The sequence below is a fragment of the Girardinichthys multiradiatus genome, chromosome 21, assembly GCF_021462225.1.
Source record: "Girardinichthys multiradiatus isolate DD_20200921_A chromosome 21, DD_fGirMul_XY1, whole genome shotgun sequence".
In the NCBI taxonomy this organism is placed as follows: Eukaryota; Metazoa; Chordata; class Actinopteri; order Cyprinodontiformes; family Goodeidae; genus Girardinichthys; species Girardinichthys multiradiatus.
The window spans coordinates 30,646,554-30,668,431 of record NC_061813.1 but is presented as its reverse complement, the minus strand read 5'-3'; the positions used below and the strand labels follow the sequence as shown (position 1 = coordinate 30,668,431).

Below are 21,878 nucleotides of genomic sequence, written 5' to 3'. Positions count from 1 at the left end.
GGGCTCACGGGCCAAATTTGGTACCTGGGCCGGAGTTTGTATGACCCATGTTAATATTATGTTAGTATTATTTCTGTGCAATGAGCTGGAGCTTCAGAGACCAAACCTCTGCAGAACAGAGGAATTAACTGTAATAAACGTGTTCCACCGCTAAAACAGAAAGAGAAGAAGCTCTTGCGAAGAACTCCCAGAAGGGAGGCTATAACCAACACTTCCTTTAGTCTCCGCTGACCTTAAAGTGTTAACGAACTTCATTAGCAGATGTGCAACTTGTCCCTTTCAGCACGAAGCTAAAGCCATGAAATGTGAGAGACTAGCAGGGTCTTCCATTGGCCAGTCTGTCCATTCAGCCTCCAAGCCAGATCCCAAACACAGCCAGTGCATTGTCCTGGAGGTGAACAATGCTCTGAACTCAATAAAAACAAGTGGTTTGTTCCAGACGTCTGTAGAGCCATACAGAATACAGATATAACAGCAACCCTCCTTCTCATAAAACAAACTGGGAAAGGCAAAAGGAAGTTGTGACATATTTCAGATAGTATCGGTGTGTGTGGTCAAAGCTTTACATGTCATTTTGCACATGCTTAACAACACAGAACCCAATCTAACTGAGAGGTGCCCCCACTGTTACATGTGTACCAGCTGTGTTGGTCTGTTAGGACATTTCTTAAATGGTTGCCAACCTCTGACCTGATCCCTTGCAAAAGTGTTCATAACCTTTCCACATTTTGTCACGTTACAACTACAAACGTACATTTTATGTCATAGACCAACACAAAGCAATGCATAATTTTGGACAAAGAAAATTACGTATAGAGTAATGTATATTTATATGCTTTGTAGGACCACCTTTCCCAACAATTACAGGTCAAGGATTTTGGGCTATGTCCATACCAGCTTTGCACATCTAGAAACTGAAATATTTCTTCGACTGGGCCACTGACATAAATAAACGTTGATCGAAACCACGGGTCTCAAACTCAAAAAGTCTCTGAAGGAATGTTGCCCTACAGCTTTTAGATGCAACTTTGATGTAGGTGTGTTTAAGCAAAGGCATATTAAAATCGGTATCAGTGATTTCATTTTACAGTTAAATGCTACTATGTGTTTAATTTTGAACATAAATCCCAAGGTGACAAGGTTCAAAGGGTGTGACTGCACTGTTGACTTGAGTAAAAATTCTGCACACTGAAATATGTAGAGGGCAAAATGGTTAAACTTTACCAAGAAAACAGAAGACACCTGATCTAAGGAAGTAAGTGGTCATGTGATTTGCTGGGTGTCGTCATTCCTTGCTTCACCTCCAATGTGACATCTGCTTTAAACAGGTGAACAAAACCCAGCAGTGAGAGACTGAAGCTGTGCTGAATGAATCTGCACTGACTTCGGCCTGCAGGTACAACGCACAATAATACCAAACATACCTTTGGTAGCTCCTTGAGTTGGTTGGCATCGAGGAGAAGTTCCTCCAGGCTGCGGCTGTAGCGAAATATCTCATCGGGGACAGTCTGCAGGTTGCAGTGGCGCTTGTCCACGGACTCGACGTGGCGATTGCAGCGCCACAGGGGGATACACTTCAGCATGTCCGGCCGCCGTGGGGGTTTTTGGTTGCCGGTGCTACTAAAATCTCCGCATCTGAGGGTACAGGAGGAGGGGGGAGAGGTCGCGTACTGAGAGAGGGAATCTTGAAGAAGTGGGCTAAGTCAATGTCAAAACACTTGACGTGTTTCCCCGATGATCCAGAATAGGAGGCCGAAATCCAGTTAAGAGGCACAAAAATAACCCCTTCGATCTGATTCCGATGTATAGTCCCTGTCAGGTTCCTCACGGCGACATCAAATCCGGAATTTAAACGAAAAATAAAGGGAATGAAGTCCTCACAGATGAGCTGAAGTGTTGCCTCACTTTCTCGCACTCCCCTCCTTCAAACGGAGCAACCGACGTTAGCTTGTTTTGCTACCGCCGCCACCAACATCCCCGAAGCAGCCCGAAGCTCCGCCGCCGAGGCTAACTGAAAATCAATCTTCCGAACACCACGCTTCGCGGAAACGCTGCCCTAACCGCCGCAGTCATGGGTGGTGACTGTAAGCATCCACTTTAGTCACTGAGATAGAGATAAACAGCTATGACCAAGCGGCTTACGCCAAACGAGTCAGCCGAGATTAACTCGTATTGATGCGTTCGTCCTTAGGAAGCTAGTAACGGTTAGCCGGCGTCGGCTAATAGGTGACTGAACGTCTTTGTGCCGAGATGCCGTTAATCGACACTGCTTTAATAAAAACTACAAAAAAATACGGGGGCGACTGTATGAAGCAGAAACATCCCAAAATAAGTCCAAAAAACTGACAGTGTTCCTCTGACCCAGCGGTGGTAAAATCCAAGCAGAGAGAGCAGGAGCTTCAGCAACAGCCGCGCTTACCTCTCCTGTTGAGCCGAGGCAGGCCGGTCTGGTGTGTCGGGGGGCTGGGCTAGGCTAACGCTGGAGCTCCGCCGCTTAGCTTCTCCTCCGCAGAAGCAAAGGTTGTTTTATACCGCCACCTAGCGGCCTGTAGTTCCAGCACAGGTACCTCTAAAAAAAAAAATGATCATTGAAGTTTGTTTTACTGAGTTACTGCAAGTTTTACATCTTACAGCTTCATTAGTGGTATATATTTTAAGCATTTGTTACTTTTAAAATTATGTCTTACAGCTAATGAAAAATTCACTTATAAACCAAATCACGTTTTAGTACATTTGCTGATTTTTTTCTAAATGTTTTTGTTAAATGGGAATTATACAAAATCTTTCCCAACAGTGAAATAAAACATTTAATTCAGATTGTCCCTTTCAACTGTTTCTCAAAGTTGGCTTATCCCATATCCAAGTAAATATTCAGGACAAATCTTAAAACTCTCAATCCCTCCTTCAGCTCAGCTATAGCTAGACTGACTTCTGACAATGAAACAAAGAAAGGATTTGAGGCAAACCATGTATGGTTAAGTCTGTCTCATTTCCCCAAAACTCTTCTGATACCAAGTAAGAAAAGGTTTGCTTACATTCTTGTTTCAATCACACAACTCATCATAAAACCACAAAGGATCAAACGGAGAAAACTTTACAGAACTGCTTCTTCACCGGATTTAAAAAGAAAATCCTCAGAAACCTTTTTGTGGACAAACAACCTTTAATCATAGAAAGAAAAAAGTGTTTACATGTCCCGGCAATCTCATAACAGAAAACAAAAGGAGCTAAGCAGGAAAAAAAAAACAAACAAAAAAAACTAAATGTTGTAAAAGATCAGATTACAAAAATTTGAAACTTGCACCAAAAGGGAGTCTTCACAGATCACAAAACAGAAAAAAAAAAAAAAACATCTGACAAGTTTTTTTTTATTGAATTCCCCCCCAATGGAACTTTTTAATATTAATAACAGCGATGATAAAAAAAAAAATGACAATAAAAACATAATTACAGGTTTCAGAGGCCCGCATCCTTTAGCTGCAGTGAGGATGGCTGAAATGACTTTTGGTGACAGGTAAATGATACGGGTGCTGGTAAGCCATTTCTAACAGGTTATGCAGAAAGGTCACTGCTGTTAAAACGGTCTTGGTCATACACTTCTGCAACAACTTTGCGGCCTCCGAACCAGCGGTCGTTCAGGGCCTGGATAGCTTTGTTCATCTCTGAGGCCACGGAAAACTCTACAAAGATTTTGACTATAATATCTGCATCTTCCTCCTCTCCTTGCTTTTCCTGGTATATGATGACTCTGTTGACGGTGCCAAACTTCCCACACTCCTCCGTCACTTCGCCCTCCAGGTCGTCGTCGATGTCCTCTGGTCCAACCATGTTTCGAAGCACCATCACAGTGGACTGAAGCAGGACAAGACATCAGTGAGTACGAAACGATTTCTGTAACAAACTCGACTCACAAACAAAGCATAGGTCACCTCTGATTTTCTGAGCAACTTCTGCATCACCATGTGTCTGGCACTGCTCCCCGAGATGCTCATGTGCTCCTGGTCACTTAACATCTCCTGGCCTGTACCATCTTGAAGCGTCTCCTCTTTCTCCTCCTTCTTCTCCTGTTGGTTCGAGCCGCTGGCTTGGTTAGACAGCACAGGCGGTGATGCGAGCACCGGGTTCACTAGACCAACTTGGGGAATCACTGGTATGGGAGGACGAACTGGAGTCACACCTTTATAATAAACCCAGACAGACTGTAGTTTAAGAACATTAAGGTAGTTTAAATATTAGACGTTTGATACAGACTAAAGAAATCATCCAACGTGTAGAAAAGTACTTTCAAGTAAGAAAAAAAAACAGAGTAAAGACTGGAAAGTTTTCTATCTAAAGGGGATCTAACCCTCCCGGATCTCTGGGCATTTTTGAATTTTAGTTTTAGCTTTTTTATGCGTTAAGAGTAATTTGCATCTCTTTGGCACGTTTTGTGCGATTGACATCCATTCAAAATGCACATTTTGGATACTCTACGAGTGCAATTAAATTAAGAACATTTTTTCATTTAATTCAGGTAAAATCTCTTTAAAATTTCATGTTTTCCCATTTTCCAGCAGGTGAAGAGATTTATTTTTCATGTACTGCATGTCTACCAATTTTCATATATGAAATTGAAAGAAGAAAAAAAAAAAATCCACTTTTGAAAAACAATTTCACAACTTTGCACAAAAAATAAATACTCATCAAAATTAACGTTGCTGCCAGGATCAGATAACCCACAAAAATCCAAATTTGGATATGTGGGGGGAAATGTATGATGAGGAAAAAAACAAAAGAAAATGTTTTGTGGTGTTTCCTGGAAAAAGAGAAGACAAATTGTTAAAACTGGCATATACATGGTTAACGTTCTCAAAAATGTATGAATATTTATTATATATGGAAAGAAATGAGGTTAAAATGGCATAAATAAATAAATGGAAAAAAGATGATGCATAGAATTTATATAGCAATCGTTAAAGTGCATTTTTGGTGACAGAACACAAAACGAAGACAGACCCGAGGGTTTAAGGTGTATACACCATCTTGTGCTTTCAGAGATACACTTATCCATTTTATTAATTGCATTAACCGGATCGAATATAAACCAGTGATGAAACATCAGATCCTTCAAGGTACTCAGAGAAGTTCTGGGGGGACCAAGACATAAAATAATTTTATGTAAATCATTTTAATAAAGCAAAAACATGATAGATGCTTCTCTTCATTCTGAATGTGAATGAAACTGAGCTTTATTGTCTTTTCTGCCCTAGTGTTGTGTATTAGAGTACTCGTATAAATATTTTGACTTGTAGACTAGTTAACAGCACAAGTTCAGATGGGTTCAGATCAACCAATCCCATTTTGATTCGCAGTCAGAAGATACTCGCCGGTTCGGATTATAGCTGACCGTGACTTACAACGCTGGTCAGAGACTTTACATTAATAGTGAAAATGCCAACAGAAACGAGCAGGAAAACTGGTTAACAGTTTAAACATCTCATTTAAAAAGGCTCAAAGGTCAGATATAAGGAGATTTGGCAGAACAGTCGCGTTTGTTTAAATGCCTCTCGACATACAAATTAAACCTCCATGGGCGCAAACTGAAAAACTATCATCTCCCTAAGAGATTTCTTCTGTTTTTGCTTATAAAGATAATCCAAACTACATTAAAAAAAACGGTTTTAGGTTATTTATTTAAGGGGAAAAGCTTGCAGAATCGCTTTTTTCAGCAACAATGGAGGCTCTTTCAGCATGACAGCCAGTCTAAAGTCACACCAAACCATCTCAAGTGGATTTAGGCATGAACTTTGACTAGGCCACTCCCAAACCTTTCGTTTGCTGTCTTTTTTCTTTTATTGATGAGCCATTGAGTGGTGGACTTGATGTTGTGCTTCAGATCGTTGTCTTGCTGTGTAACCCAAGTGCACAAACTGATGGTCGGACAGTTTCCTTAAGAATTTTGTGATGGCAGCAGAATTCAGGGTTCTGTTAATTACATGTCATTTAAGCAAGGTAGACCCAGACCACCACACTATAACCACGAGGGCTTGACGCTCTGAAGGAACTGACGTGTTGTAACTGGACATACACACCTTCCAAAAAGTTCCACTTTTGTCTCGTCAGTCCACAAAATGTGCTCCCAAATGTTTTGGGGATCAAGATGTTTTTTACGGCAAAGTTGAGATGGATCTCTGTTATTTTTGTTCATTTTTGTCATTTTGGACTTGGAACTCTACCGTGGATCCAATTTTTTTGCCCAATCTCTTTCTTATTGTTGAATTAAATTCAATTCAAAAATATTTTATTAATCCCAAAGGGAAATTAAATGTTGTTGTAGCTCGTATTTATAAAAAGGTAGAATCAGGAACGCCAAGCTTAGCTGAGGCCAGTGAGGCCTGCATTGCTTTTCGTTTTGAGTCTTACTCATCAATGGGCTCCTGGGAGTCATTTTGGTGGACAGGCCTTTTCCTGGGAAGGTTCTCCTTTCCAAATCTCGTTATTTGCTCTTTCTGTGGTTTCCACAGGCTTAGGAATGTCTTTGTAACATTTTCCAGACTAATAGATGTCAATGACATCTTTTCTCACCTGTTCCTGAATTTCTTTAGGTCATTGATGGCACAAAATGTTGCATTTATTTTGTGTCATTAGGGACCTTTATTTTAGTCTTGAAATGGGTGTAGAGAGGGGGAAGACATGCAGAAAAGGTCTCGTAGGGTCCACACTGGAACCCGGGACTTCTGCGTAGAGGACGCCATGAGCTGCATCCAACATGTTTTTGGACATGTTTTAGCCTACTTCATGTTGTCAGGCGGGTTCAGTTTAGATGAACATAGTTTTATAGTACAGGTCAGGTAGTAATCAGGCATAAACTGAACCAAAACAGGAGGGGAAATTGGATTTTCACATGATGCCACGTCGATTTGGATCTCTTGTTTCCCTTAAATGAAATCATAATTTGAAAACAGCTTTTTAAAAATTTTCTCATGTCATCTTTGTCTGATATTTACATTAGTTTGAACATCAAATACATTCATGTGACAAAAAATAAGAAATCTGTGAGGGAGAAAAATCCATTTTCATCATACTGTAACAACAACACGGTGTCTAGTATGTAAAGCTGTCAAAAATACTGTTAACGTGTAAAAGAACCCTGCTTGGCACACCCACAAAAACAAATACATGTCAGTGCGTACCTGTGATAACACCTGGTGCCTGAGCAGCCATAACAGCCTGAGGTAATCCTATCTGCTGTCCAAGAAGCTGTGGTGCTGTCAACGCCCCCAAAACTGACGCGCCAGCTACCGCCTCCTTAAGAAAGGGGGTGGGAGGTGCCCAAGACATTAGGTACGGGAAACACACAGAACACAGCAACACAGTGAAAAATCACACCGCATGGCAAAGAGAGAGCTCCACCTCGTCTCATTGAGGGTCAAAATGTTGGTGACAGTTAATTTTAGCATGTTCAGAATAGTGACACATTCAAACATGGATCACAGACAAAATCATCTCGGACTGCTGGCGTTTAACTGATGCATCAAATCACTGAACAGGGAATAGCTTTAAAGTACACAAGGAAATGTACAAATTTGTGGTTTTGTTTTATCACTCTGAACTAAATGACCACAAAAGTTAAATATTTTCTGGCTTGCTAAGCTAACTCCATTCTGGTAACTTCTTCTGACCCAGAAATTCTACTCTCATCTGTGCCTGTGTCATGTCTAGCTAGATCTGAGTTATATTTACCTGGAGGGCCATTAAATCCCTTTGGAAGGGATTTATACTTGCCTGGGCCGTTATCTTAGCCGTAGCTGCCGCTGCAGCTACAGCCGCAGCAGGTGGCAGCCCACCCGGGGTCGTGGGGGTCAATAGGGGCATCGGTGGAGTCACTGCTTTGCCGACTCGCAAGTACTGACCACCCAGGTCAAAAAGATTCATAGAGGACACCGCATCCAGGGCTGACTGAGGTTTTTCATACTCTGTTGGATGGATTTAAAGTAAATGAAGAAAAACAAAGTCAGCAGCAGGGCATCAGCAACACAGGACCATGAGAGAGAGAGAGAGAGAGAGAGAGCGCCTTCTAGCTCACCAATGAAGCCAAAACCTCTGTGTCGCCCTGATGTGGGGTCTCTAGCTAATGTGCACGATTTAATCCTTCCGAAGGCCTCAAACACGCTCTTGATGTCGTCATCTGACAGGTCAGGGTGGACAGACGCTACGTAGATCCGGTTGTAGGCACGTGCCTCCTCTGCCAGCTGGTCGATGATGGGTTGCGCCTGACCGATGTTACTTGGCCGCCCAACCTATTGCACAGATCAAATCAGCAGGGCCTCGAAACGGGGGGAGGGGGTTGGGTCTTTAATGGTACTGATGGAAAACGCACTACCTCAAAAGTCTATGGGATATTTCGGTGAAAAGGTTTATTTCAGTAATTCAATTCAGTGATATTTCAAAGTGTTTATTTTTGCACATTTTGATGATTATGGCTTATAGCTAATGGAAACCCAAAGTTCCTTTTCAAAGAAAATTGGGACTTTAAGTCAGAAATAAGCTATGAGCTACAAAACCATGAGGGAGACTGCTGACTTAACAGTTGTCCATCAGACAGCTAACTAAGCCACTAAATGTCCTTGCTAAAGAACCTGGTTGTTCTGAAAGTGCTGCATCCAAGCAGATGAATGGAAAGTTTGGTGGAAGGAGAAAGTGTGGTAGAAAAAGCTGCAAAAGCAAAACAAATCAATGAGGCTTTCAGATGATTGTGAAGTAAAGCCCTCTAGAGTTTGGTGAGATTTACAATTTCCTGTGTTAAGCCACTCCTGAACTAGAGACAATGTCAGCAGCATCTCAGCTGTGCTAAGAAAAAAAAAAAAGAAGACTGGTTTGTTCCACACTGGTCCGCTTTCTTATCAGATGAAAATAAATTTAGCATTTTATTTCAAAATCAATTTCCTGGAGTCAGGGGGAAAGAGTAGAGACACATGTAATCCAAGTTTCTTGAGGTCCAGATGTTTTACTATGACTAAATGTATGTGCTCCAGACTTAAAAACTGGCTCAGAGCTCATCTGATTTTCTCCCCTACATGAAGACACTGAAGAAGCTACTACTGCCTTCAACGTTTTACTTTTCTTCTTTCACATAGAAAGTACTCCAGGATCAGTGCTCATGTGTTCTATTTGTGTCTCTGCTCTGTTCTCTCAAACCCCCAATCGGTCATGGCAGATGGATGCTCACGTTGAGCCTGGTTCTGATTCTGCTGGAAGTTTCTTCCTGTTAAAGGGGAGTCAACACTGTCGCTACATGCTCATCCAGGAGTGACTGCTGCAAGTCACTGAGTCAATGCAATCTGCTGGGTTTCTTTGACTTTCCAGCCAATGATGATTTTGGGAGTCATGTCATCTGCTGGTGTTGGTACCTTGTGTTTCAGCACAACAGTCTACCAGGATATTTTAGGGCACTTTGTGCTTCCCTCTTCTGACGGGCTGTACGGAGTTGCAAGTTTTATTTTCCAGCAACACTTGGCACCTTCCAACACTGCCAAAAGTACCAACAGCTGGGTCAATGACCACAGTTTCACTGCGGTTGATTGGCCGACAAACTGGCCTAAAAAGATGCCCGGAGCAAGTTTTGATTGCCTATACTGCATGGACATACTTTTCGGAAGATGACATTTCTGTATAAAAATAAATTATAGGTCTTATGTTATATTCTAGTTTTCTGAGAAACATAATTTTTGGTTTAAATTAACTTTAAGCTATAATTTCTGTGTTTATAGAAATAAATACTTCAAAATATCACTGTGTAATGAATCAATCCAAGTTTTACTTTAAGAATTAAGTTACTGAAACAAACTAACATTCCGGGTATATACACATTTATCAGGATGCAACTGGAGTTTTAAAATTTAAGATATTGTCCATGGGGAACAGAAATTTGGATTAACACTAAATCGAACGGACTTCGGCTCCAACACGCTACGCGGTACGTCGCATTCACACAAAAAAGCTTGAGACGAGTGTCTAAATGGAATCTGTACAACAGATGAGGCGGCCAATTAACACCACCCAGGCGCAGTCCATCATCAGCACAACTTGGTAGCAGAGAGAGTTCACGCACCGCTGGGCATCTCACTGAAAATCCTCACTTAAACAAGCTACCTGGACATCTTGGAAGAGCAACACACAGACACACAAACCTCATACTACATACATACGACACGCACCTGTGAATAAACAGAGAGACACCAAACAGGGAGAGGAGTTAGTTTGTTTTCAAATAAAACACATTTGTATGAATGAAGCAAAAACGTTCATGGGTCCTACAAATTTCCCAGTGCAATAATTAAAAATTTTTCCAGACTTATTTGTGTGGAAAACCTTTATTCTGTTGGGTTTAATTATCTGGATTCTCCACAAATAAAGAGTCTTCAGAGTTGACAGCGTAACGCCTTCTCTAATATCTGAATCAAATTAGATCTGCCCTAATTGAACACCACAACACTCAAACTTGTCAAACCTGCACTGAATTACTCTGCCATGAATACGGGTCCTTTCGACCCCAATTTGTGATCTATGACACCTTCACTTGTTTGTGAAAAGCTTGATGAATTCTGCTTCACAATCATAGGAAGAGACGACATCAAAGGATCAAAAAGCACCGTTGCCATTAATGCTCGGCTACCACAAGCCGTTTATCTTTGCTCTGGGGTAACGTAAAAAAAAAAAAAACAAGCCAAAAATGTAAGCATTAAAGCTTTTCTTGGCATCTAAACTGGGTTTAAAAACCAGATAGGACAGGGTCTACAGTAGAGGCTGAAGAATCACTGAAATTGTCTTTGTATATATCTGTGGATACTGAACAAGTTGGTCAGAAATGTACACTATGATGGAGAAAATCAAAAGACAACAGATGTTATTTAAATATAAAATCAATGTAAAAAGCACTTTATCCCCCAGAAATTCAGATTTGTCTCTTTTAAATAATAAAATAAGGAATAAAGTGTGGACACTTTTCCATACATATCCAGATTTTATCAAGACTAATACCATACGTAAGACTTCACAACCCTGCAATCAGTTAATAATAAAACAAAAAGCCTCCACCTTGTTCCTGAAACAAGCACTAAAAATAAAAAGACTATTGTCTGAATGTTCCACTGTAGCAAAAACCCTTCAGAGATAACCGCACCTCTGAACTACTCACCTTAATGTTCCGCCCGCCTAACATGACCGAGTTCATCTGCTCCAGAGCCAGCTGAGCAGCTTCTGGCACATCATACTCCACAAAGGCAAAGCCCTGCACATAGAAATATGGTTCAAATCAAGAGAAAACACACAATACGCTTCAAATTTAGGGAGAATCTATACTGCCTTGCAAACGTATTCATACCTTCTGAACTTTTCCACATTTTAAATAACTTTGAAAAATGAGGCCATAGACCTTATATTTCACTTCCACTCAGAAAGAAAAGGTTTTCCATTTTTTTGTAGAAATACAAACCAGAAAAAAAATTAGGCATGCATTTACATTCAGCCCCCTTTAACCTGGTATCCTTAAATAAAATGCACCAATTTCCTTCAGAAGTCACCTAATTAGTAAACAGAGTCAAGCAACATCAGTAAACATAAAAACCACCATGAAGACCAAGGAACACAGCAGACCAGTCAGGGATAAAGTTTAAAGCAGGATTGGGTTATAAAATGATTTCTCAAGCTTTAGACATCACACAGGGCTTCGTTCAATCCATCTGAAAATGTAAAGAGTAAGACAACTGCAAACCTGCCAACTGAAAGGCAGAGGAACAATCAGAGAAGCAGCCAAGGACCCCACTATTATCTTTAGAGGAGCCGCAGAGATCCACAGCTCAGGTGGGCAAATCAACAACTTATAGTTGAGGCCTTAACAAATCTGACCTGCATGGAAGAATGGTCAAAAAAGACATCGCTGAAAGAAAGCCAAACGTTTGTTACAAGCCATGCAGGGGATGGTAGCCAGAGTTGATGAGAAGATGGATGGAGGTAAATGACAGAGAGTCCTGCAAGAAAACCTGTTAGAGGATGCAGAAGATTACAGAGAGGTTTCACCTTTCAGCAGGACGACGAGCATAAACATACAACCAGAGCTACAAGGGAATAGTTTTGATCAAAGCAAATCCATGTGTCAGAATGGTCCAGTCAAAGTCCAAACCTCATCTGTGGCACTTTTCACAAGAGCTACATCGAGATCGACTGAGAAGCATGGTCTAAAACCTCAGTCTCTTGGTGTCCAAAGGTTGTACCTTAAAGACTTGTACATTTAATTGACTCAGGGGGGCTAAATAAAAATGCACACCTTTTTTTGAGAACCATGTTTCATTTTCCTTCCTCTTCACAATGATGCTCTACGTTGTGTTCATCTAGGGATTGTAAAAGGGCTCTGCAACTTTTACAATCCAAAGAGCTGTTTATGCCCTATGTCCAGCTGAATAAAACTTGTTTAGAGCCACAAATGTTACCTGACCCTTCGGGAAAAAAGATAACTTCATGTTTTGTTAAATATCTACTATAGAAAATATGATTCAATTTAAGGGAACCACCGTTTTATTTCTGTTTTCAGGTTTTAAAATAAAGAAAAGTATTTATATTTTAGGGATGTTGTTATTTGGGGAAAATGATAAAAGTGCAAAGTTTCCAACCTAAATTAAAAATCCGCAAAAATATATTACTGGCACTTTTAGTGTCAATCTGTTGTAGAAATTCAATGCAATTATTCTGCGAAAATGTGCATTTATTATAATTTCTACATTTTAAAACACTAGCTGGTTGGTGATCAGTTTTATTATTCAAGTTATTAAGAGCCATTGTGGAAGGTCCAAAGAGCCACTTTCGGCACCTGGAGCCGCAGGCTGCAGACACCTGGTCTTAAGCATTATACCTCAAAAGTTTCTGGTTGTAATCTCACAAAATGTGGAAAAGCTCAACAGGTGCAATTACTTCTCCGTGGCACACTAGCCGTCATTGCAATTCTCTTGAAAAAGCACATGTTAAATGACACAGACCTTGTGCTTCATTGTAACCGAATCCCAAGACATGTCAATGCTCTTGATTGGGCCGAAGGGGGCAAAGGCCTGTCTGATGGTGTCCTCCCCGAGCTCATAGTAAATGGAGCCCACATACACCCGACACATGATCGCCAGCGCACGTTGCCGCTGAGCTGCCACCTGCCAGTCGGGAAAACAACAAACAATAAGCATTAGAGAGTAAAAGAAAGGAATATTAACAATGACACACACAAAAAAAAAAATATATATATATATATATCTATATATATGCCTGCTCTATTGGGCATGTTTTCCCAAAAAGTGTCAAAGGCCAATTCTCAGTTTTGGGAGGTCTGAACAGATAAATAGGGGGTATTAATGGGGAACTTTGATCAACATGAATAAGTATTTTGTGGGGGAGGGAGACAGATGTCACCTGAAGTGATTAAAATTTGGTCTATCTTCTGTTACGTACTGAGATATAGAGGCAAAACACACAGAAGTGATCGACATGCACAGCCCTCACAAATATTTGGCTTCGGTAACTGACCTGGATTCCAGGGAGGCAAGTAAAGTAACAAAAAGTAAATGTGGCGTTCAAAAGAAATCCAAACAAAGTCTTGGAATTTTCTTCTCGAGTCTAAGTTGAGGGGAAGCTCTAATCATCAGAAGTCTTTGTGTTTTACTTAGGTCTTTTAGTCTAGTTGTTTGCTTCTTAGATTCACTGTATTACCAGCAGAGGTTTCACTTAGCTACTCTACAGCATAACGAGAAGATGACTTGTTTGTTCACCGAGAAAAAGCTTCACATTGAGATGGCAAAAAAATAATAGATCCCTGACACAGAAGTTCTCTCATTTTGGTCCATAAAGGGATTGCTATCCCTCTTTTGTCTCCTGCCAGGAGCGGTTGTTTTTTAAAACAAGAAATGCATATTTTTCAAAGAGACGTGCCTTTTCTCCCCTTAGAAACTCTTCAGTAAATTAAAAAGCGTGTTTCCAGCTATGCATTTGATAAAAAGTGCTAAAACAAACTTAAAAGTAAAAAAAAAAAAAAAAAAAAGCAAATAAAGGCTTCCTCAAATGAGTCATTCATGTCAAACGCTGCAGACATGGGAGCAATGACCGTCGCTGCAGAAAGCAATGTTTCCTTATAAAATATGCATTCTTCGGTTAGAAAAAAAGGCAGGGATTGTTGCCAACGCAACCAGTAAAAGAAGGGTAACAGTCCTTTTCCACTGGAAGTGCGGACAAGAAAAAAAAAATTTAATGATCTATTGACCGATTGTAAAGGTGAGAGAGGATCTCCAAAGCCCATTGTCACTGCTGCCATCTGAAAGACAGTAAAGATGAAAAAAGTGCTGAAAAGTCTGTTAGATACCCCTTTAGCTTTTGCTTTTCAAGAAAGGTCATTGCTCTGCTAGACAGACAAAAGCGATTAAGCTAACACGATATGCAGACCCTCCCTCTAAACAGCAAAACATTCAGAGGATTTACCTCCCATCCCTACTTTACAAATTCACCACACAGCAGTTAAGATAAAGCACGGCCCCTTTAAAAGTGCAAAGCATTCAACATGATAAGCAAAGCCTTCAGGACGATCATCTCCATCTGAAAAAAAGCAGAGGCAGATGGTCTACACATGTGTTCTTTTTCACAGCACGTGGGAGGACAGGGGAGCAGGACTTCCAGGAGAACTAACCCTAACCCGAGAGGCATCGACAGGTTCAGATAATCTGTCAAGAATCAAGACTCAGCTGGTGATACGCCACATAACCACGTTTGTTTTGGAGGAGAACCAAAAGCTGGTAACATCTCACCTGCAGGTTGGTGAGCTGCTGCTGCTGATGTGCAATGGTCTGCTTCACCAACACACTCTTAATGCTTTGCTCCATGGCATACTTCTTCGCCTGGAAGAGGAGGCAAGTAATTGCGTTAGAACACCTTCATCCGTGGTCAAACATGCATAATAAATTAATATCCATTCATTGGATGCAGAAGTCCAATACAACAAAAGTACGGCTAACATATTTAGAGCGAAAGAGTGTTTAATCTGAGTCATATCTACTGGTTTTCTGACTTACTAGTCTGTAAAATGTAGGATTTCTGACTCTTTAAGACCTGCAGAACCCTGCTATAAAAAGTACTGATAGAATATTTAACACGCTTTTTAAATCCTTCTGGCAGTTTGTATTTTACTGAATCAGATGCACACATAATGATGTCCAGTCTTTGTTACTGAACCTCTCGCTGCAGCATTTGAATACAAAGAGATTTTAGCCTATTTAAAAGCATTTCTAACTCTTTTTGTGGTTGTTTTTGTGATGTCACTCTCAGACCCAACTTTAAGCTTCAGAAAAAAAATGAAACATCATAAATCAGAGACAAACTCTGCAAGAAAATATGTCAAAGATGGGGGCTAGGCATGAGCTGGTTGTCAGTATCAAGGTAAACCAAGGTTTTATAGAAATTATGGTTTATGTCAGGTCTTTCCTGCGGTTTATACTCCGCCTAAAGGGATGCAGACTGTATTGAGCAGAGCAAAGCCCTACCCCTCCCTCTCACACTGCCTGTCAAGACAGCTAAAGGAAAGCTACTACACTTTTCAGTCGCTTACAAAATGGAAAAGGTGTCTGGAATAAAATGGTAAAAAAAAAACAGACGTCATGACGTGGAAACTAAAGGGAGCATATGGGCTGCAGGTGTGCTAAGCAGCTGGCTGCATGCTGGCTACATGAGGAGACAGCCTAACTAATGAATTGGCCAATATGACGTTATTATATTGTCTGTAATACTCCACACTGAGCAGATGGGTAACATCAAGACACTACTTCTAAATTTATTCTATATATTTATGCTTCAGTGTATACGGCAAAATAAATATGAAACTTAGCAGCTGCCTGAATAAATCTTTTCCATTTAAAATGATATAAATTATTACATTTTCTACGGACGTTTTGTTTAAATAGCATGATAATGTGTTACTTTTCTCAAGGTTATCATACGATGAAAATGTCACACCAATCATGACAGTCACAATTATGACAACCATTCAGTGTCACACTTCAGTTTGGTCAAGATTACCCAGTTAGCCGAACAGTTGCAAAATCAACGTAGAATACAGCTTTTGGTATAAATACAAATAGATATAAATGTAGAGAACATTTCCCCATGAGAGCCTTCTGTTTTGGTAGCTCATCTTGCACAACGGTTGTGCTTTTACTGCAAACATGATGGCCTCATTATGCCAGAAATGCTTGTTTGTATTAACCAAATAGAAGCAGCTTAGTGTTATTGCGCTGTCATTATTTTTTATTCCTAAATGAGGCTTAGATAGAAACAAAATGAAAGAAACGACTTGAGGCAATTTAGATTTTATTTTTCTTATATTAAAAATTTTAAACTTATTTTCATTTTTATCTGCTCAACAACAAACTAAACACACAATATTTTAATGAAACAAGCTAAATAGTCTGCTTTCAGTAGAAAAGGAATCTGTAAATGACTGTCGATCTGAAACATAATATGGGTCAAGACTGAAATGTTTAAAATTTAATGAATAAAGTTAGCAAATCTGCAGAAAAAATTATTATTTCAGGCATTGCGTTAACCAGCAGGTGATCTCCGGCAGAACCGCCCCTCTCTCTCACACTGTGAGGCACTGCCCTGTCAGACAGCTGAAGGAAAGCTTTTGCACTTTTCACTCGCCTACAAAACAGAAAAACTGTCTGGAACAAATCGGGTAGTGAACATTATGTCTGTAGTGACTGACAAGGTTTGGCTAAAGAACAACTTAATATTTATAATAAAAATAAACATTTAATGATAAACATTTAGTCTAACCGAAAAAAAGTAGAACATCCTTAACAAAACCAAAATATGCGGGATGCTCTATGCCAAGATCTAAAACAAATGTTTAAAGTGGAACTAAACTCCAAATCAACTTTTTTTTGGTAGATAAGCTGTATACATCGGGCCCTTTATGTTGTTGTGCAAATTTTGACATTTTTGTGTAAACTTGTTTAATTATGCAATATTTGGCATTAAACCAACCATAAGTGCTGCCCTCTTTGGGTTAGACGGTGGCTACTGCATTTGAATTTCCCTATTGGTTTAAAAGGTTCAGCTTGGTACATGTCAAGAGTGCCAGGTCCAGGTATAAAACCATCTCACTCAGACAGACGCCCCCGTAGCGAGTCAGGAGTTACAAGCATTGCATTGTTAGAGGAGCTACAGGGGTTGGACAATGAAACTGAAACACCTGTCATTTTAGTGTGGGAGATTTCATGACTAAATTGGACCAGCCTGGTAGCCAGTCTTCATTGATTGCACATTGCACCAGTAAGAGCAGAGTGTGAAGGTTCAATTAGCAGGGTAAGAGCACAGTTTTGCTCAAAATATTGAAATGCACACAACATTATGGGTGACATACCAGAGTTCAAAAGAGGACAAATTGTTGGTGCACGTCTTGCTGGCGCATCTGTGACCAAGACAGCAAGTCTTTGTGATGTATCAAGAGCCACGGTATCCAGGGTAATGTCAGCATACCACCAAGAAGGACGAACCACATCCAACAGGATTAACTGTGGACCCATGAGGAAGCTGTCTGAAAGGGATGTTCGGGTGCTAACCCGGATTGTATCCAAAAAACATAAAACCACGGCTGCCCAAATCACGGCAGAATTAAATGTGCACCTCAACTCTCCTGTTTCCACCAGAACTGTCTGTCGGGAGCTCCACAGGGTCAATATACACGGCCGGGCTGCTATAGCCAAACCTTTGGTCACTCATGCCAATGCCAAACATCGGTTTGAATGGTGCAAGGAGCACAAATCTTGGGCTGTGGACAATGTGAAACATGTATTGTTCTCTGATGAGTCCACCTTTAGTGTTTTCCCCACATCTGGGAGAGTTACGGTGTGGAGAAGCCCCAAAGAAGCGTACCACCCAGACTGTTGCATGCCCAGAGTGACGCTTGGGGGGCATTCCCTTGGTCCAATACTTGTGCAAGATGGGCGCGTCACTGCCAAGGACTACCGAACCATTCTTGAGGACCATGTGCATCCAACGGTTCAAACATTGTATCCTGAAGGCGGTGCCGTGTATCAGGATGACAATGCACCAATACACACAGCAAGACTGGTGAAAGATTGGTTTGATGAACATGAAAGTGAAGTTGAACATCTCCCATGGCCTGCACAGTCACCAGATCTAAATATTATTGAGCCACTTTGGGGTGTTTTGGAGGAGCGAGTCAGGAAACGTTTTCCTCCACCAGTATCACGTAGTGACCTGGCCACTATCCTGCAAGAAGAATGGCTTAAAATCCCTCTGACCACTGTGCAGGACTTGTATATGACATTCCCAAGACGAATTGATGCTGTATTTGCTGCAAAAGGAGGCCCTACACCATACTAATAAATTATTGTGGTCTAAAACCAGGTGTTTCAGTTTCATTGTCCAACCCCTGTATGTAGGCACAAGCAGGTTCCCATTAACTGTGTATAGCAAGGTTAAATGGTTACAATGTCAAAACCACAAAATTTTCCCTTCACATTTTTAACGACACGCCAAATAAAGTGCCAGAGAGACCAGAGTTTTCTCCGTCTGTATGTAGCATACAGTAGGGCAGTGCTGCTGCCTCGAATACCTGCTGCAGGTGGCTGAAAGAAAGCTACGACACATTTTCCTCACCTAAAAGAAAGACAAATTACACGGTATGCAAACATTTTTGCTTGCGAAAAACAGACTTTTTGTAGTCATGGCTTGAAAACAAAAGGATTTGTTTTAAAATTGCAGCTGGCCAGCTACGTGTGATGTGCTGTTAAGCACGTAAGCACAGACTGGCTACTGGAGCAAACAACCAAACTAATTAAATAGCCAATAATCAATTTCTTATGCTCCCAGTATTCTTCTTTAAAAGGGAGAACAACTAAAAAGGTATAATAATCAGCCCAAAAAACACTTTAAACATCTACTAAATTTTAGTTTAGTTTTTTTTTTGCTTAAGTTTGTGTATCCAAACCAAAATAATATGCTATAAAAATTTTTACTTTTATTACTGATATCTTACAGCTTTAGCAGCAGAGGAAACAATTGTTTATTTTCTAATTTAAATAAAAGAAACGAGAACATGATATGCATTTTTCTTTTCAAATTTTAGGAGTGCCCCTACCTTAACCCCGCTGCGGGCACAGGGCTCTGAACATTGTCAGAAACTCACAAAATCTGATTGAACTTTAGGAACTGCTGCCATAAGGCAAACATCATCAAAACAAAAACTAAAGTTAGGATTATACACTTCATACACTGCACATTTTATCTGGTTTGTGTATTTTAGATGTCAGAGAGATGCTGAATCAGCTTGTAGTATGCCATTAGTTATAAAATGAAATGACAATAAATTTATTTGATATTACAATTACATGGACACCCAACCCGGCACTGGATAAGAGACTCTTACCCTCTGAAGTGCCTCTTGCTGCTCTGGGGTAAGAGGCGGCAGGCCAAGCTTGGAGCCTGTGCCTTGTCCATTCTCCATCGTCAGAGCTTCACCTCCCTGCAATTTAAAAAAGGACAAATTAGCAAAACCTAACTGGCATTATTACACCGCTCATTATACTGGCCTATACTTTTTGCACAACCACAGCTAAAATTTCCTCAGCAACAACAAAAAGCAAAAGGAGATTTCAGCACAGATTACATTTAATATCACTAACATATTAAGGACCAACACCCGGATTTAAACCAGGTGGGCCTGGATGAACTCCTTACTTACGCAACACTCTAACCGCTGGGTCCACCAGACTGAGACAGGAAAGCCCCCAAGGGGAAGAGGACTGATGGGGAAGCTTTAACAATTCAACAATTTCTATTGGGGGGAGATAAAAGAAGCCTTCAGACTAATATTAGTGATTAAAACAGGCAGCTCTCATCAGCTTACAGACAGATTCTCCCACATCTTTCCCGTGTTGGATTTCCAACAGTTAACATGATGCTAAACGTGATATTCTTCCCAACATACCTTAGAAGAGCAAGGTAGCTGTAGCACGCTAAGGTTAACCTTTAGTTTTTAAAGAAATTGGATTTATAGCGGTAAATAACTGCGTCATAACCTCACTCGATATATTGAAAAAATATAAGTAAAAAACGTTACGAACAGAACAATGCTTAGCTTGCCCTGATTTGTATTCAGCCAACGATGTCTTTGTTGCTAGCAGCAGACATAACATTAGCTCACGCTAGGCTTTCATTGCTATGGCGCGTAAACGAAGCAGGGCTTTTTTTCCCTCCAGTCCAAGAAATATATACATATATATATAAATAGGTGCAAATATAATACCAAAAGAACGTTGTGCTTTACTTACGCAACAAACAAATTGAACAAAACAACCGTAACAAGTCTGTTTTTAAACGCAAAATGTATTTACCGCAGTGTTCGTAACCGCCATGAAGCACACCTTCTAGAGAGAGGGCCGCACTCCTCAAAGCTCGCGAGACTTCCGGCGCGAGATATCGCGATAACAGACCACAATGAAGGAAGCTTTTTTTAATGTTAGACCATTCACTGCAAATATTACGAAATACACACTTGTATGCAAACCTATACCGGTGCGTCTTATTGTTTAATTACTCGACTTATTTTAGTGACCTAGTTGTAAACGTATAGTGTAGGATATTAGATCAATTACACACAGTGTTTTTTTTCTGTTCATTTTGATTATGTCTTACAGCTAATAAAAACCCCAAATTCCGTATCTTAGAAATTTTGAATGTTACATTAGAACACATTTTTTTATGTATTTAAATGTTATGTTGTGCCCAGGTTAGATCCTACGCAATCATGAGGAAAACACTTGTCCAGCAGTCACTGACACCGTCCACGAGGAGGCAAGGCAAAAAATATAACTGTTAAAGGAGCTAGTATCCAAACATAATAGTGGAAAGTTTAGTGGAAGGAAAACGTGTGCTTCAAAATGGTGCACAATTCAAGTGTTAAGGCAGTACTAAACAAGACACACCCAAAGCATCTTAGTAGCTGGGCTGAGAAGAAAAGGTCTGGACTATTGCTCAGATGAAAGTGAATTTTGCATTTCATATGGAAATCAAGGTCAGAGAGTACAGTACATGGACATATTTTTTTTCTGTAGGTCCACATTTCTGTTGTTAAATAATAATGGTCTTATGTAATCTAATTACCTGAATTAACTGAATGTTGGGTTTTTTATAAGCTGCACGCCACAATCACCTAAATTATCAATCAGGAAACAAAGGCTTGAAACAAGTTTTTTTTCTTAATTTTTGGAGTTAAATACTAAAAATATATTTTGATCTACTGAGATTCACTAATGCTGTTTAAATTAATGATTACTATGAAACGTACTTTTGCCATTTTCTTTAAGGATTGCCAGATGATTGATAAAGTTTTAAATTCTTGTTATGAGATGTCTTATTATGGTTAGGATAGGTCATATGAATATGAATATATATGAATTGCTATGATTGAAATTCCATTTATCCAGGTGGAATTAACTGTATTTACATTAGCTAGTTGTTTGTCTTTTCTTTACTATGGTCATACATCTCTATTTTGGTTTCCTACATCCAGAGGATATTGCTTTAGAGGTCTTGAGATTCAGAAAAAAGGAAGTAGGTCCGTTGTGGTGAAGAGAGAGCTGAGCCGAAAAGCGAAGCTCTCGATTTACCGGTCGGTCTACGTTCCTACCCTCACCTATGGCCATGAACCTTGGGTCATGACCGAAAGAACAAGATCCCGGAAACAAATGAGCTTCCTCTGTAGGGTGGCCGGGCACTCCCTTAGAGATAGGGTGAGGAGCTCGGCCATCTGGGAGGGGCTCGGAGTAGAGGAGCCAGTTGAGGTGGCTCAG

General features: G+C 40.3%; 2 protein-coding genes across 24 annotated transcripts in view; both read right to left on the bottom strand.

Annotated features, from left to right (window-relative positions):
* The window catches only part of scrib (scribble planar cell polarity protein), an 80,457-nt gene extending 77,977 nt beyond the window's left edge, over nucleotides 1-2,480 (bottom strand). For 12 of the 19 annotated variants that reach the window (XM_047349352.1, XM_047349356.1, XM_047349361.1 and 9 more), the window contains exon 1: nucleotides 1,425-2,479. In XM_047349352.1, coding sequence (XP_047205308.1) covers nucleotides 1,425-1,583 — 159 coding nt within the window. In that variant the 5' untranslated portion in view covers nucleotides 1,584-2,479. Of the gene's footprint in view, nucleotides 1-1,424 lie in introns of all 19 variants that reach the window. The other 7 variants (XM_047349367.1, XM_047349368.1, XM_047349370.1 and 4 more) reach the window with 3 other exon arrangements.
* Nucleotides 2,481-3,143: 663 nt separating this feature from the next.
* On the bottom strand, nucleotides 3,144-20,486 carry LOC124857844 (poly(U)-binding-splicing factor PUF60-like). Of its 5 annotated transcripts, XM_047349374.1 has the most exons (12): nucleotides 20,421-20,486; nucleotides 19,769-19,861; nucleotides 19,454-19,549; nucleotides 14,811-14,900; nucleotides 14,273-14,323; nucleotides 13,011-13,172; nucleotides 11,177-11,269; nucleotides 8,066-8,279; nucleotides 7,723-7,955; nucleotides 7,173-7,287; nucleotides 3,930-4,177; nucleotides 3,144-3,852 (listed from the first exon to the last, which is right to left on the bottom strand). In XM_047349374.1, exons 3-12 carry the CDS (start codon nucleotides 19,529-19,531, stop codon nucleotides 3,553-3,555), a joined length of 1,584 nt encoding a protein of 527 aa, XP_047205330.1. In that variant the 5' UTR covers nucleotides 19,532-19,549; nucleotides 19,769-19,861; nucleotides 20,421-20,486; the 3' UTR covers nucleotides 3,144-3,552. The 5 variants fall into 5 exon arrangements, with proteins under 5 accessions (XP_047205330.1, XP_047205329.1, XP_047205331.1 ...); XM_047349373.1 differs by lacking the exon at nucleotides 19,769-19,861 and having other exon boundaries at nucleotides 20,421-20,475; XM_047349375.1 differs by lacking the exon at nucleotides 19,769-19,861 and having other exon boundaries at nucleotides 7,765-7,955; nucleotides 20,421-20,475.
* Between the last annotated feature and the right edge of the window lie 1,392 nt (nucleotides 20,487-21,878).

Coding starts and splice junctions, on each gene's coding strand:
- LOC124857844 (XM_047349373.1), bottom strand. CDS start 20,441: ATGGCGGTTACGAACACTGCG. Junction 11,270..13,010: donor CGGTTACAATGAAGCACAAG/GTCTGTGTCATT, acceptor TTCTATGTGCAG/GGCTTTGCCTTTGTGGAGTA. Junction 7,956..8,065: donor CAGAGGTTTTGGCTTCATTG/GTGAGCTAGAAG, acceptor TCCATCCAACAG/AGTATGAAAAACCTCAGTCA.